The sequence below is a fragment of the Eleutherodactylus coqui genome, chromosome 2, assembly GCF_035609145.1.
Source record: "Eleutherodactylus coqui strain aEleCoq1 chromosome 2, aEleCoq1.hap1, whole genome shotgun sequence".
Taxonomy (NCBI): Eukaryota; Metazoa; Chordata; class Amphibia; order Anura; family Eleutherodactylidae; genus Eleutherodactylus; species Eleutherodactylus coqui.
This window is the reverse complement of record NC_089838.1, coordinates 185,295,308-185,310,914: the sequence shown is the minus strand read 5'-3', so window position 1 is coordinate 185,310,914 and position 15,607 is coordinate 185,295,308. Positions and strand designations below refer to the sequence as shown.

At 42.9% G+C, this 15,607-nt stretch overlaps 1 protein-coding gene and 1 long non-coding RNA gene across 2 annotated transcripts in view; one reads left to right on the top strand and one right to left on the bottom strand.

Annotated features, from left to right (window-relative positions):
* The window catches only part of LOC136612021 (uncharacterized), a 516,282-nt gene that overhangs the window by 368,363 nt on the left and 132,312 nt on the right, over positions 1-15,607 (bottom strand). The gene's annotated exons all lie outside the window — the stretch shown is intronic.
* The window catches only part of CAMK1D (calcium/calmodulin dependent protein kinase ID), a 254,369-nt gene that overhangs the window by 209,239 nt on the left and 29,523 nt on the right, over positions 1-15,607 (top strand). The window contains exons 4-5 of the mRNA XM_066592044.1: positions 8,988-9,126; positions 10,323-10,449. Coding sequence (XP_066448141.1) covers positions 8,988-9,126; positions 10,323-10,449 — 266 coding nt within the window. The remainder of the gene's footprint in view (positions 1-8,987; positions 9,127-10,322; positions 10,450-15,607) is intronic.

Sequence of the window (15,607 nt, the reverse complement as noted above, 5' to 3'; positions counted from 1 at the left end):
AGGAAGCAGACAGGGCGGTATTTTGCCCTGGGCATCCTCCTGATGTTAGCCAGCTTCCCTCTCCACTACCTGTTGTGTGCTGCACCAGTCTAGGCAATGGGGCAGCACCAGGAGCAAGAGCAATCTCATGACCAGGACCAGTAGCATCAGCTGGTCCTAGTATATCAGAGTATAAAGCTGGTCATAGTCTCATCATATTGATGATATTTCAGAACTCTCGTAGTGTTTTGATATCCAGTTAGAGGTCTTAGGACTCCTTCACACTTGTATTTGTGCACGTGATTCGCATATTACCCATAGATTTCACTGGGTTTGTTTACATTTGTCTTGGTGCGCCACCATCAAAAGGTCTATGGACGGTTGTTAAGGGGTTAATATGGTTAAATACAGTGTGGCCTTTATGAGAACAAACCTCCTACACATTAGCTACTGCTCCTGTTTCTGAATATCCTCCTTTTTCTTCCTACATGTCTTCATTAGGTTACCTACATACGGGTGAGTGTGATATTGGGCCGAGAAACTCGGCCACATCGGAGGATCAGCAAGTGTTTCCCATTGTTTCTAATGGGAAGCCTCACTTCACGCTCGCGTGCCCCTCACACATGGTGCGATGTGTTTTATAGCTCCATTAAAAATAATGGACGATGCATTCTGAGGAACGCAAAAAAAAAGGAGATGCCGCAATTTTTTCCCCCCCAAAACCGCATTACTCATGTATACGACTGCAGGATAAATATTGAATAAACTTTATGTTCTAATACAAGTCTGTTCTGTGAAGATGCTAGCTAACATACTTTTACGGCAAATATGTACAAACTCCACCTCCTTTGTTGTCATTTCATGATAACCTCCCTGGGTAGTGTAGTCTGCTCATTCCATTTACTACTTTAGTTGCCGCCTTTGTAACTACTCAAGCTCCGATATATCCTTCTTGAGTACCAGTGCCCAAAACTGTACACAATATTCCATGTGTGGTCTGACCAATGACTTGTAAAGAGGAAGAACAATATTCTTGTTATGTGCCCCTAGACCTCTTTTGATGCACCCCGTGACTATTTGCCTTGGCAGCAGCTGCCTGACACTGGTTACTCCAGTTAAGCTTACAGTTAACTAAAAACCCCAAGTCCTTTTCCATGTGAGTGGTTTCCCATTTACTATGTAATGGTGACATATATTTCCTCTGCCCATGTGCATAACTTTACATTTATTAGTGTTAAACCTCATGTGCCACTTTTCTGCCCCAACTTAACCAGACGCATTTGCAACTGTATACTGTCCTCTCCTGTGTTAATTTCTTTACATAGTTTTGTATCATCTGCAAATATTGATATTTTACTGTGCAATCCTTCTACCAGATTATTAATAAATATATTGAAAAGAATAGGGCCCAGTACTGCCCCCTGTGGTACCCCGCTAGTAATGGTGACCCAATCAGAGTTTGAACCTTTCTAACCACCATCATGTACCATTATGGCCCAGTACAAACCCCATCAATAATATGGCTGTGCTGGCGGCCTTAATGCTACTACATGCTGGAGCCGTATCATTTTTGCTGAAATTAGAAAGATAACCTCATGTGTAAGCAACAAATCCTTATTAACCAAAACATGATTTTACTAAAGCTTTTGGAATGCTTCCCAAGAGTTGATATCTGAAAACTGCATTCTGATGATAATAAAAGATAATTCTAATGACAATTGCATCTCACAGATCAAGACTTTGTACTCTTCCTCTGTATAGACATGTTATACCTGCTTGCCAGATGATATTTAAGATATTGACATTTTTTGAAAAGTGAAAGTTTTGTAATTTCCCAGGGTGTTGTCCATTTTAATAACAAAGCATTTAGGCCACCAGGTGGCTCTATAATATGCATTGCTTACACAAGGAGTCTCGCTAAAGTGGTTTACAGATTGTTGTATGAGGTTATGTTCACAGACTGAAATACCTTGTCAGCAGATGGAAAATGTTTCTGAAGCATTTTTTTCTATCTACATGTTGTAGTTTTTTGTTTTTTTTAAACTCTGTTCCCCATGCAGTAAAATAACTAACACCTGCATGCTCACTTCTCTCCACTGTGTCCAGTGGTGCTGCCCAATGCCTCATTGCAGTGCTTGTTTACAGGCTGCAGTCCAGCCCCATTTACAGAACTTCACAGCCAATTGGAGTGGCTTGACTGCTGTGCTTTGTTATTGGCTGCAGCGCAAATGCACACCCAACAGTAGCAAACAATAAAGACAACCACAACAAGGTAAATGCTATCTCTAAAGGACCTACCCAGGGGAGGGACCTGCCTAAATGTAGGTAACCCACCCTGAAAAGGGCGAACCTGACCATGTACCTACATGGGACAGGAAAATACCACAGTAAACAGAGTGTAGCAAATATAAACTGCTGTGCTTATGTTGCAGCTGTTCTGAGATCTTCCCCTTGCTTTCAGGCTGGAGCACGTTATAGCAGTGGTTCTGCCTTTCCTGGGGCTGAGGGGAATGGTGTTTGGTGAGTGATGTCAGTTCTCACCTGTCTCTAGTGGCCCTGCCCTATATAAGCTGTTCTAGAATTGACCTCAGTGCTGGTGAATTTCAGTCTGCTATTGGGTCTGCTATGAGGAGCCCAGCCTGTCATTGGAGCTCCATTTCCCTGCTGTTACAGATAAGTGCCACAGTTGTTTACCTTGCATTGCTTCTGGTAATCGGTGCTCCCTGGTAGAAATTTATCAGTGGCCTAGGTGCGTGTGGGTCCGCACTTATCAGAGCGATCGGCTTGCCGTTTAGGCAGGGCTCGCTCTGGGGATTAGGGGTTTGTTTAGGGAGAGATTTCTCCATTTTTGTTTAGTTATGTTTGTTATGCACAGTGGTGCTTTGGTTTAGTTTTGCATAGTTGTGTGCTTCTTTACATTTATTTATCCTTCAGGACGCAACAACTTAGTTTTGCATAGACTCAGGTAAACAGGAGAACCAGCTAGATTATCTAGGAAGCGATCCCAGAACTACCACAAAAGGCAGCCTGTAAATGTAACATCATAGGGGAGACCCAGAGTGGTGGATCGGAACACCGCAGGAAAGGTGACTATATCCCCTGTTAGTTATTTTATTGCATGGGAAACAGGGTTTTACTTTAAAAAAAAAAAGCTACCTGGGAAACCCCTTTAAGAGCACAAAAACGTTTCTCGTTTGAACGACTGAATGACTCAAAGACTTTTTTGCTTTCAAATGATGAGTGTTTACACGCGAGGATAATCCTTTGAAATCCTCACCATTTCCCTTATTGGCTGGGTTGTAGTGTTTATATGTAAAGTGGACAAAGATAAGATTAGTGGAGGATTGTTTGCTGAGGTCAGCATCTGTTTATGCAAAGAATCTCTAGGCGGGAGGTATTTAATTAGGGCGAAGAAAAAGCCACCCTCTACTGCTGCATGAGTCATTATGTTTAGCTGGGCAAACAACCACCCCTTCCCTTGAGTTGTTTGAAAGACTGAATGACTGCTGTTCAAACCTAACGACAAACGAACGAACGACTATTTTTATGCAGGCTGAAACTCCGCGATCAATGACAAGTGAACAAATGGTGCACAATGGCTTCAAATTAACGATTATCGCTTGCTTTCCTCGTTTGAATGAATTTTGAGCGATAATCGTTGCGTGTAAATGTGCCTTAGGCCGGCTTCACACGAGCGTGACGGGCTCCGCAGCGGAATATTCCGCAGTGAAGCCCGTCACGGCGCCCCCCCAGAGACCCCATACTTACCAGCGGAAGATAGCGTGAAGACGCTTCCCCGCCCACCGCCGTCGCGTCATGTGACACGCCCACCGCGTCACATGACGCGGCCGGCCGTGTCACGTGACGCGCCGGCCGCGTCATATGACGCGGCGGTGGTAGGCGGGAAAGCGTTTTCACGCTATCTTCCGCTGTGTTACAGCGGGAGATAGCGTGAACGGACGGCTTCCATTGACTGCAATGGAAGCCGTCAGCGCGTACACCCGCGGCAAATAGAACATGCTGCGGGTGAGGAAGGGAGATTTCACGGTGCGAAATTCCGCGGTGGAATTCCGCATCGTGAGCATTGAGCTATTAGGTTCAATAGAACCTAATAGCAGGGGGCAACGCAGCGGATTTTTGCCGCGAATTTACGCGGCGTAAATCCGTTCGTGGGAAGGAGGCCTAAAGGTGTTATGTTGGTACTACTCATCACACACAATAAATATGCAGTTTAGCTTTATAAGGAACATACACAATGCCACACAGCTTGAAGGGGTTTTCTGAGAACATGAAGCATTGGTAGCAGTGTGGGGACAGAGTATGTAATAAACGTATACTCTCCTCACGCTGCAAGCTGCTCTGGTCTCCTGTTTACAAGTACTGCAGCAGTCACATGGGTTAAAATAACTCGGAAAACCCCTTTAAATGTTTCCGAGTGAAAACCTATAAAATACAGTAAGTATTCTTCATGCAGATATGTCAATCAAATAAAATAAAGTAATTTTAAGAATTCTTATGTATATGTTTTGTGTTTTATGACCTTTTTCTGTGTTCTGAACATCATTATTTCCAGCTGCGTTAAATGTCATCTGTAAAGATACTGTTAAGGTCATCTTTTCAAAGATAAGAAATAGCAGACGGATTATTGCAGAAATAATAGCAGAAATGATACATATAAGCACCGACTTTGTTAATTTGCCACAGGGAAAGAACATTTGAAAGGAAGAGTTGGGGTGCTTTCACACGGGAGAGTGTAATATCGGTCCTAGAAACTCTGGATGATATAGCACTTGCAAACCTGAAATTTTTGCTGCAAGTGCGATGCATTTTGTGGGTTTTTCATGTGCATGAAAATTGCATGTTTTTGGGTAGTAAAAATTACATTGCGCTGGCATTCACAAAACAGTGCAAAACAATTTACTTTGCCTTCCATAGGAAAAAAATGGGCAATTCTTAAACAAGAATCACCCCAAAATAGGACATGCTCATGTAAATTTCATTTTTCAAATCAATTGGTCATTTTCACACACGATATCTGGCCATATCGCAATTGGTCAAATATTGTGCTCGAAAATCACCCATGTCAGGGCTCCCAATCACTTGCGTTTTTTTAACGCTGCGTTAAGGCCTCCTTCCCACGGACGGATTTTCGTGGCGGAAATCCGTCGTGTTGCCCGCGGCATGCTCTATTTGCCGCGGGTGTACGCGTGGACGGCTTCCATTGCAGTCAATGGAAGCCGTCCGTTCACGCTATCTTCCGCTGTAGCACAGCGGAAAATAGCATTAAATCACCTCTCCGCCTACCGCCGCCGCGTCATGTGACGTGGTGGGCGTGTCATGTGACATGGCCGGCGTGTAACATGACGCTGCGCGCGCATCACGCCGCAGCGTCATGCGGGAGCGAGGACGCCGGATCCGCAGGTAAGTTTGGGGGTCTCTGGGGGGCGCCGTGACGGGCTCCGCCACGGAATTCCACGGCGGAGCCTGTCACAGCCGTGTGCAGCCGGCCTTACACTGCATTTTTTTTAACGTGATTGTCAATGGGAATTTCTAATGTTAAAAATACATCAGAAGTCTGTGCTTTGTGATTTTTTTTTTTTCTTGTGCGATGCGTTTTTAACATTAGAAAGTCCCATTGACATTTGCATTAAAAAAGTGAAACGTTACCGCAGCTTTAAAAAATTGCAAGTGGCTAGGAGCCCTTAATGTACATTAGGGTGAGTCCACACATGTACTGCGGAATTACTGCCCTGGCTGCCCATACAGTATAGAACTCAATTTAAACTCCTCACCCTCACACACAGTGCTCTCCATGGTGCTGTGCCATTGTACATTGCCTTCCCCCTGCCCATTTACCACCCATCCAAGATGCTCCAATCCACCAAGACATCCAGACTAAACAGACATCCCGACTAAACACCCCTCTAATACGGACCTCACATGATTGCCTCCCGGACTTCACTAGAGCAGCACCAACCCTATGGAACGCTCTCCCCGAAGACATCCGGACAATCCCTGATGCACGGCATTTCAGACTTGCCCTAAAGACTCACATTTTCAAAGAAGCATATCAACTCCCCTGATCTAGTACACCACACCATAATACGCCTATCATGAAAATCTCTCGCCCAGTACCTCCTGCACTTCCCACACACCGTATCACCTGCCCTGTACCCTATGTATCATCTTCGCCACAACTTTTGTTTCCAAAATCTTTTGAATATCATATTGCAGAATAAGTTGGAGCTATACAAATAAGGGCTAATGCCCACGGATGGATTTTTGCCACTTTACTTGCGGTGGAAATCCGCGGCGTTATCCCGCAGCTATTAGGTTCTATTGAACCTAATAGCTCAATGTTCACGCTGCAGAATTACACCGTGGAATTCCACAGCGTAAAAGAAATCGCAGCATGCTCTAATTGCCGCAGAAAAACATGCGGCCAGCTTCTATGTAGTCAATGGAAGGTATCCATCACGCGATACTTCCGCTGTGAGCACAGCAAAAGTATTACGTGATTACGCGTCACCGCCAGCCGCGTTATTGTCCACCACCAGCGCGTCATGTGCTATACTGCACATGCGCGCCGGCTCGCAAGACGGGACCCGCCCAGTGGATTTGGAGAGGTGAGTATGGGGTATTTTGAGGGTGCTGGTCGAATCTACTGACATATTCCGCGGGCGGAGTCCGACACAGCCGCGGGCATGAGTCCTAAAGATTATTATATTATTTAAAAAGCCCCATTCACTTACAGCAGAAAAAATCTGTAACGGAAAATAGTAATGAGATAGTCAGTTTGAAATCCTCAGCATGTTCAATTTGTTGTGGAAACCAATCCAATGTATTCATTCATTGAAATGCAGTTAGTGAATTCTGTGGTTAATACCTGCACTAAAATCAGCATACGGATTTTCACAGCAATGTAGGCACATGTCCTAAGGGCTTAGTCACACGGGCGCTGATCCGTCTGTGTTCCTGCACCATAAGACGGCCGCACTGCAGGTGTGGACGACTCTCCACACCGCCGGAAGAAAGAACACATGACCGGCTCCATTGCCGGTCATGTGTTTGTTCTTCCAGCGGTGCGGAGAGTCGTCCGCACCTGCATTGCGGCCGTCTTATCGTGCAGGAACACGGGCGGATCGGCGCCCGTATGACTGAGCCCTAATGCAGTGATTCCCACCACAGCACACTGGTGAATCCTTCAGGGTGTAAGGCATACCCTGGGTATAAGGCTATATATTGATTATGCTGGACTGAACAAGATCACCGTGAAGAATAGTTAGCTGTTACCATTGATCTACAAATTCTTTAATCGCATCATGGAGCCCATTATTTAGATCTGTGTGGAGCCTAGAATTTGATTTGGATCAAATAGGGAAGATAAGTGGAAAACAGATTTCTATACCCAGGATGGGCACTATGAATAACTGTTGATGCTATTTGGTTTTTAAAATGCCCCTACTATTTTTTGTAACAGTTTGCAAATGACCTCTCTAGGCATGTTCTTAGTCAATTTAGCCCGTGTACTGTACAGAGATGACAGTATTCTCTATATGCCAGGTTGTAGAAATGTCAGTTCAAAAAATTAGAACTTCCATTCCAAGGACAGCTTCATACGATAGTAAGCGCAATTGCGCATGCCACAGCGCTGCGTCTTTTGCGCGCTCAATGAGGCTTTTTTGCACACAGTTTAGTGTATTCTACAGTAGTTTTTCTGCTCGCAGGGCATGTTCATTTGTGCACGGCAAACAAATGCACTTATTAAAATGGCTAATTAGTTCCAGATGTGTTCTTTTGCAGGCGCAATATGCAGCGTTTCACGCATCTCCTTGTGTATTGCGCATGCATTTGCACACCCCCTACATCAACTTCTATGGGGACCTTTGGTGTACAAATATGTAAAAGGATAGAGCATGTTTTATTCTTTTTTTTTTCTTTTTTGTGTAACTAAGATGCGCACACAAAATACAGAAATGTGAATGAACTCATAGAAATCAAAAGGTTCTACTCTCGGCGTGTTGTGCACACAAATACGCCCGTGTAAAGCCGGCCTTGTTCTTAAACTTACTAATCTTCTTCAATTTAAGTTCTCCATCCTGATCAAAGCACGCCATTCTTCTTGCAAGCCAATGTTGTTTCATTTGCTATTGAAGTAAACATTCTAAGGGTAATAAACACGTTCTATGTGGCATCTTCTCAAAAAAATTATTTTCTGCTGAGAAAACCTATTCCATCAAAGATTGAGAATTGCAGTCAGTGAAATTTGCCCTGGAGGAATTATGTCATCAATTGGAGGGCAAAAAATCTTCACTGACTACAAACATTTGCTGTATCTCTAGTCTGCCCATAGACTCAACCCACAGCAAACATGCTGGACACTCGTTTTTATTTCTTGAAAGCCACGCAAAAACAAGGACAACATCTAAGATCTTTGCAGATGTAGCGCTTGGTTGGACTTGAAACCAGGACCCCAGCAAAGCAGCACTAAAAGAGATATTGGTTCTAAGGAAAGGACCTGCATTCCCAAGGAAAACTTCCACCTTCACAGCTTGTTAAAGAAGTCCACTTGAAGTAATCGTTTAAGCTTCTCAGAACCCCTTCATGGAGAAGCTCTACTGTTGTTGACCTCACCCGGTTTCAGACAAGAGAATGGTCGATACAATGGTTAATATTCCTTGTGTTGAGACCACACAGTGTGGCTGGATGCACACTCCCACACCTATCTGTGATGACCAATGCCCATATGCATTCAGCCGAACCATGTGATTACACCCTTACCTCTATACTCATTATGTGTCTTCATATCGGCAAATGTTAATCACGTTATTGGTAATAAGTATATAGTTATTACAGTGACATAAGCTTTAATTAAACCCCAGGAGCTAAGACTTACAATAATTTGTTTCGAAGGCATAATCTATAAATAATACATCACTTAGACGCTACTAGTATTGATACAGAATAATAATGAATATGCAGTTAACTGTTTGATTCTTCTGTTTCAGCGTGTCTGGTGGAGAGTTATTTGACCGTATAGTGGAAAAAGGGTTTTATACTGAGAAAGATGCAAGTACACTGATCCGACAAGTGTTAGACGCTGTGTTCTATCTTCACAGACTTGGAATTGTACACAGAGATTTAAAGGTAAGATAATTAATTAAAAACAGGGGGTTTTATGAATATCATTTGGTAAATTATAAAATGAAAGCAGACCTGACATGAAACATGCATGGATAGCCAGTTCTCAAGATTGAAAAATTGGGTACTTCTGTTCACCAGATGGAAGGGAGTCTCAATCGAGCATCTCACTGATCAAACCTGCCATTGGTCATGTCATAAAAATCTGTTTTGCTTGACAACCCTTTAACCCTCTAACAGTTTTGCCTACAGCCTTGGAGAAAAGAACTTAAAGGGGTTCTGTCATTAAAAAAGAAAAATTCTACACTTGCCTATTCCTCCCCCGTCGGTCTACTTGCGAGATCTTCACCTCCTCTATCTTCTCCTGTCTCCTGCAGTCCAGCAGGGTCACTTTACCTCCAGTTGCCTGATTTTGAGTCTTCTTCTTATGAGGTTACGTACATTGCCGGCAGTCTTCTTCCTGCCAGCCAATGTACGTTACATCACAGCTTGCAGGCCAGCAGGGAGAGTGCCAATCTTCTTCAGATTGCTCATGTGAGCTGTCTCTGCAATAGATGATTAGATTTCCTTCCTAGGCAGGGAACACTACAGCACAGGGACGTGACCTTCGCTGACCCGGCCGGAAGAGAATGCAGGGAATGCAGGCTTAATAACAGGCCATCCTGCGTGTAGTGAGGTGACCCCGGGGAACTGCAGAAGCTCAGCCAGGTGAAGATGTGCTAAGGAGACTGATGGGAGAAGAAATAGGCGAGTATAGAATTTTTAATTTTTTTTTAATGACAAAACCTCTTTAATGGTTTTGCTTCAGTACAGTTTGGACAGAGGGAACTCCCACTCTGAAGGAATGGGTAAGTGTATAATTTTTTTTCTCTAATGACAGAACCCCTTTAAGTCTATGTCCCTAATCACTCTCTCTATCTTCATCTGACTCTGAGCTTTGCCTAACCAAATACTGCAAGACCCACAGCCTCACATACCAACATTACCATTTTGGGAGAATCATAATGGATCCCTTTATGACTCCTCATCCTGAATCCTTGCTTTTGGTTATTAGTAACACACACTGTGTCTGTCAGGCAAAGACATATGTCCATTCATAGTGGGTTCTTACTAGCAACATATTATGAGCTGTTTAAACATTGATATTACTAACTGACTAGTTATTTCTTGCATAATTTTTTTCTGTGTTTCTTTCTTTTTAGCCTGAAAATTTACTATATTTTAGTCAAGAAGGAGAGTCAAAAATTATGATAAGTGATTTTGGTCTCTCAAAGATGGAAGGTAAAGGAGATGTGATGTCCACAGCATGTGGAACACCTGGGTATGTTGGTAAGTGACACACTGGTCCATTGTCATGGTAATGAATATCAGCCTCCATTTTATTTTTTTACTGGAATATTTATGTATAGATCCATTTGCTCAGCAGCTCCTGCTCTATGACATGATGCCTCAGTTTGGACAGCATGATCAAGCTGACAGGTTCCCTTCAGGGTGGTTTCACACTTGCAAGGGAATTGAATGATTACCCAGCGCTGAGAAATTGTAAAATTATGAGGCCAATAGCTTCCAATGGCTCCATGCACATTTGCAATGCTTTAACGCTTGCAATGCAGTGTTAAAACAAAATCGTAGCATGTCCATTATTTTTGCAATCTTGCCCATTGTTTCCAATGGTGCCGGCGGCAGCAATGCCAGCTCCATTGAAATCAATTGGTGAGGATCACTTTCCGTGACTAGGATTTTCTGGGGGTACTTGAAATATAAGCACCCCCTGAAAATAATCAATATCTGTAGAAAAAAAAAAAGAATACATCACCTGGGAAGCTCTGTCCTCTCTGGCGCGTCTTCTTGCAGGTCCCAGCACTCTTCTTCTGCTTCTCTTCTGGCCGGGGATTGAAAATCCCCACCTTCTGAAGCGCTGCCTCTGATTGGCTGAGTGCTTTGATCAGGCAGTGCTCAGCATTGAATGACAGCTGAGCGCTGCCTCTGATTGGTCACAGCGCTCAGCCAATTAGAGGCAGCGCTTCAAAAGGTGGGGATTTTCAATCCCCAGCCAGAAGAGCAGCAGAAAAAGAGTGCCTTCAAGCAGATGCGCTGGAGATAACAGCGCTTCTCAGGTTATGTATTACATTGATTATTTTCGGGGTAGGGCTTGTATTTCAACACCCCCTTCCCCCCCTCCCCGCAAAAAAAAAGCCTTTTGGAGAAAATCACTATCTCCTGACATGGCTGTGACAGATACGACAGGAGATTCCTTCAGCCCTGCTGGGACGGGAGGCTGTTTCTTTGCGGAAACGCCTCACATCCAGAGCTTCTGAAGAATTGCGGGAGTGATATCGGGTGTCAATCACACCCCGATATCGCTCACACCAGTGTGCAAGAGCCCTTAAGCAAAGGTCTACAAATTGGGGCTCTTCATCTGTTGTGAAACCACAACGCTAAGCATGCTAAAATTAAAAATTCATAGTATTCCAGGCTACATATAATGTAATAATGAAGTTATTGGGAATTAGAAAAATGGTCTGCTTTATTTTCCTACAATTGACTCCATTCAAATGAATGGAGATTTGCGCAAGTACATGGGCAGGAATGGAGCTGTTTCTGTGGATCAAGAGCAAACTTTTATTTTTTCTAACCCTTTTAAATTATTTGTGCCTACGGTTGGCTTCATACGGGCATATTTGCGAATGCAAAATTTGTATGCCCAATACACAAAGAATAGAACTCTAATAAACTGACTTTAATAACTTGTGCGCACATTTCAGTTGTGCAAAAAGAATAAAGTATACTATTTTTTTCTCTTCTGACTCCGTTTTAACAGAATGTAAGGATGTGACAAGGACACTCAGAAACTTCAGGCCATAACAGCATTATTTAAGTGGCATTGCTTGAATGTTCACACTGCACCAGAGAATTTTGCTGCAGGCAACAAATAATTACAGCCATAAAGATGTGAATTTTACTTTTCAAATTGGATTCAGCAAATAATCATTTTGTCTTTGGACGAAGGCTGGTGTCCCACGGCCGTACGCCCATTTGCGCTGAGTATTTGCATGATGGGTGTTGCGTTTTTGCACATGCCTCTGCATGTTTTACAGTAATATGTGCACGCAAGTTGTGCACATTTCGCACGTAAAAAAACACACAAACATGATTCCATTGATTGCAATGGGCAATTAAGTTAGTTAATACAATAAGGTTTATTTTCATGCGCAAATGCAGACAGGATCATCTAAAAATCAAGATACAGAATATTTCTCACAGAGAAGTACCTGGTTTTGAACCTGCTTTTAGTTCTGATTTGCTGCATTTTATGATTTATGTCCCTGAGGCTCTTGTCACACTGCATTATTGGCTTCCGTTAAATGTATGTAGCAGGAAAACCCTAGGGGTATACATTTAATGGAGGCTGTGAAGAATACCTAATAGTGGCATCTGTCACTCCTAGCATATAATGGCACCCTGAAAAAAAAAATTTATTAAACAGATGTCAACAGAGTCTATACAGAAGGAATAAGCTAGCTAACATGAAGGATGCATGGACTTGACCGCAATGAATTTTGTAGAAGAAGACAGGGAAAGGTTCCAGCATCTGTAAAATCACAGCTTTATTAAAACGTATTAAAATCCCAGCAGGAAGGACATACAAAAATGTGACAATCTAACATATTTCAAGCTGCCACGGCAGCTCTTGGTCATAGCAAGAACAAGGCACGTCTGCTCAGTTAAAAAGGAAATACTGTAGAGTTGGAAGGGACCTCCAGGGTCATCCGGTCCAACCCCCTGCTCAGTGCAGGATTTACTAAATCATTCCAGACAGATGTTTGAGAACTTCCATTGAAGGACAATTCACCATCTCCTGTGGCAACCTGTTCCACTTACTGATCACCATCCCTGTCAAAAAAAACTTTTTCTAATATCTAATCTGTGTCTCCCCCCCTTTCAGTTTCATCCCAATGCTTCTAGTCTTTCCTACTATCAATGAACAATCAGAAAATGGTCATGTGACTTAGCAAAAATAAGAGATGCAACACCTGGCAATTAGCACCTAATAGTGCAAAATCAGGTCAGAGCTCTTGTTTAAACTAGATGGGACACTTATTTTTTTACAGGAGAATCCCATAGGTGTCCCTATTAAGTAATTTTTGATGATGGTCACTTCCCCTAATGGGATGACTGACCAGTTCAATACCTGTAATATGCATAGATGAAAAGTGCCAGTGACTCATGAAAATAATCTTTTTTAAATTTGAAAGACAGAATAACATACACATTTAGAATGAAACTAGCGACCATATTGCGCACCTGTGATGGACCATGGAAAAAGCTCAAGAATATCTACATGTGCTTCATCGACTACATCAAGGCCTTTGACTGCTTCGACCATGACAAGCTGCGGAATGTCCTACAAGAGCTGTGCGTATCGGCACATCTAGTCAAGCTGATAAAATCACTTTATACCAATCAGGAAGCCACTGTGAGAACACAATATGGGAACATAGATTGGTTTGGGATCGGCAAAGGTGTCCGACAGGGCTGCATGCTCTCACCCTTCTTGTTTAACCTATATGCGGAAGTGATCATGTGGAAAATGAACCTAAACGAATTGGAAATCGGAGTGAAAATAGGTGGCAGAATCATCGACAATCTCCGTTATGCGATTTAGACAACTCTGCTTGCAGAAATAAAAGCAGGTCTGAAACAGCTGATGTAAGTTTAACCCCTTAATGACACGGCCCTTTTTCTTTTTCCATTTTCGTTTTTTTCCTCCCCCTTTTAAAAAAACCGTAACTCCTTTATTTATCCATCGACGTCGCTGTATGATGGCTTGTTTTTTGCAGGACGAGTTGTATTTTTCAATGGTGCTATTTAAAGTACCATATAATGTACTGAAAAACTTTTTAAAAATTCTAAGTGGAGTGTTTCTACGGCGCACAAACGGCAACAAAAACAACAAGATAACTTTATTCTATGGGTCAGTGCGATTACTACGATACCAAACTAGTTTTTTTTTACTATACTCCTCTTTTTTTTTCAAAGACATTTAATTTTTTTCAATTATTTTCTGCCGTCATTTTGTGGGCGCAATAACATTTTTAGTTTAGCAAGGGCTCATTTTTTGCGGGATGTTCGGTAGTTTCTGATAGTACCAATTTGGAATACATACGACTTTTTGATCGCTTTTTATTGCGTTTTTTCTGGGAGACGGGGTAACTAAAAAAGTGCATTTCTGGTGTTCATTATTTTTTTTTTCGGACGACGTTCACCGTGCGGGAAAAATAATGCACTACTTTGATAGTTCGGACTTTTACGGACGCGGCGATACCAAATACATATTTTTAATTTATTATTTAGATTTTTTAATTATAGATATGGCAAAAGGGGGGTGATTTAAACTTTTACAACTTTTTTTTTTCAATTAAAAAAACTTTATTGATTTTTTTGTTTACATTACTTTGAAGTCCCCCTGGAGGACTTTGATCGCTCCTGCAGTATGACGTAATGCTATAGCGTTACGTCATACTGCTTCTTGACAGGCAGTCTATCAAGCCACCCCACGGGGATGGCTTGATAGGCAGTCTGTTAAGGCAGCCCTGTGGCCTTTCATTAGGCCCCCGGCTGCCATGACATCTGCACGGCTCCCTCGATCTCACCGCGGGGGGGGGGCCGTGCGGGACCTCCGAACATCATTTGGGGGATTTAAATGCTGCTGTCAGAATTGACAGCGGCATTTAAATGGTTAATAGCCACGATCGGCCACTCGCGGCTATTGCCCGCGGGTGTCAGCTGTTATAAACAGCTGACGCCCGCACTGTATGAAGAGAGGTTGCCACGCAACCTCTCTTCATACATACCCCGACGCTCTATGACGTACTGGTACGTCATTGGTCATGAAGGGGTTAAAACTGAAAATGCAAAATGGGCCTCTACCTGAATTTAAAGAAGACTAAAATTATGACAACTGCAAAAACTGGCCAAATTCAAATCAACAACGAGGTTATAGAATGCGTGCGAGACTTCACCTTTCTTTGTTCAAAAATTGACCAGGCTGGAGAATCTGTGCCAGAGATAAAACATAGGATAGCATTGGAGCGAAGCGTGATGCTAAACATGGACAAAATCTGGAAAAGTAGAAATATTGACATAGCAACTAAACACAGGATTGTGCAAACCATCGTATTCCCCAGAGCCATGTATGGATGTGAAAGCTGGACTGCGAAAAAAGCTGATAGGATCAGGATTGATGCGTTTGAGCTGTGGTGCTGGTGAAGGCTGCTGCGTATGCCCGGGACGGCGAGACTAACAAACTGAGAAGTCCTGAATCGTATAAGACCCGATATATCACTGGAGGGCAAGATGTTCAGACTCAGACTCACATATTTTGACCATGTAATGTGAGCAGAGAAATCTAGAATACTTGGACAGATTTGTGGCAAAAGAAGACCGGGCCGCCAAAGGACATGATGGCCGATACTGTCAGAGCTGA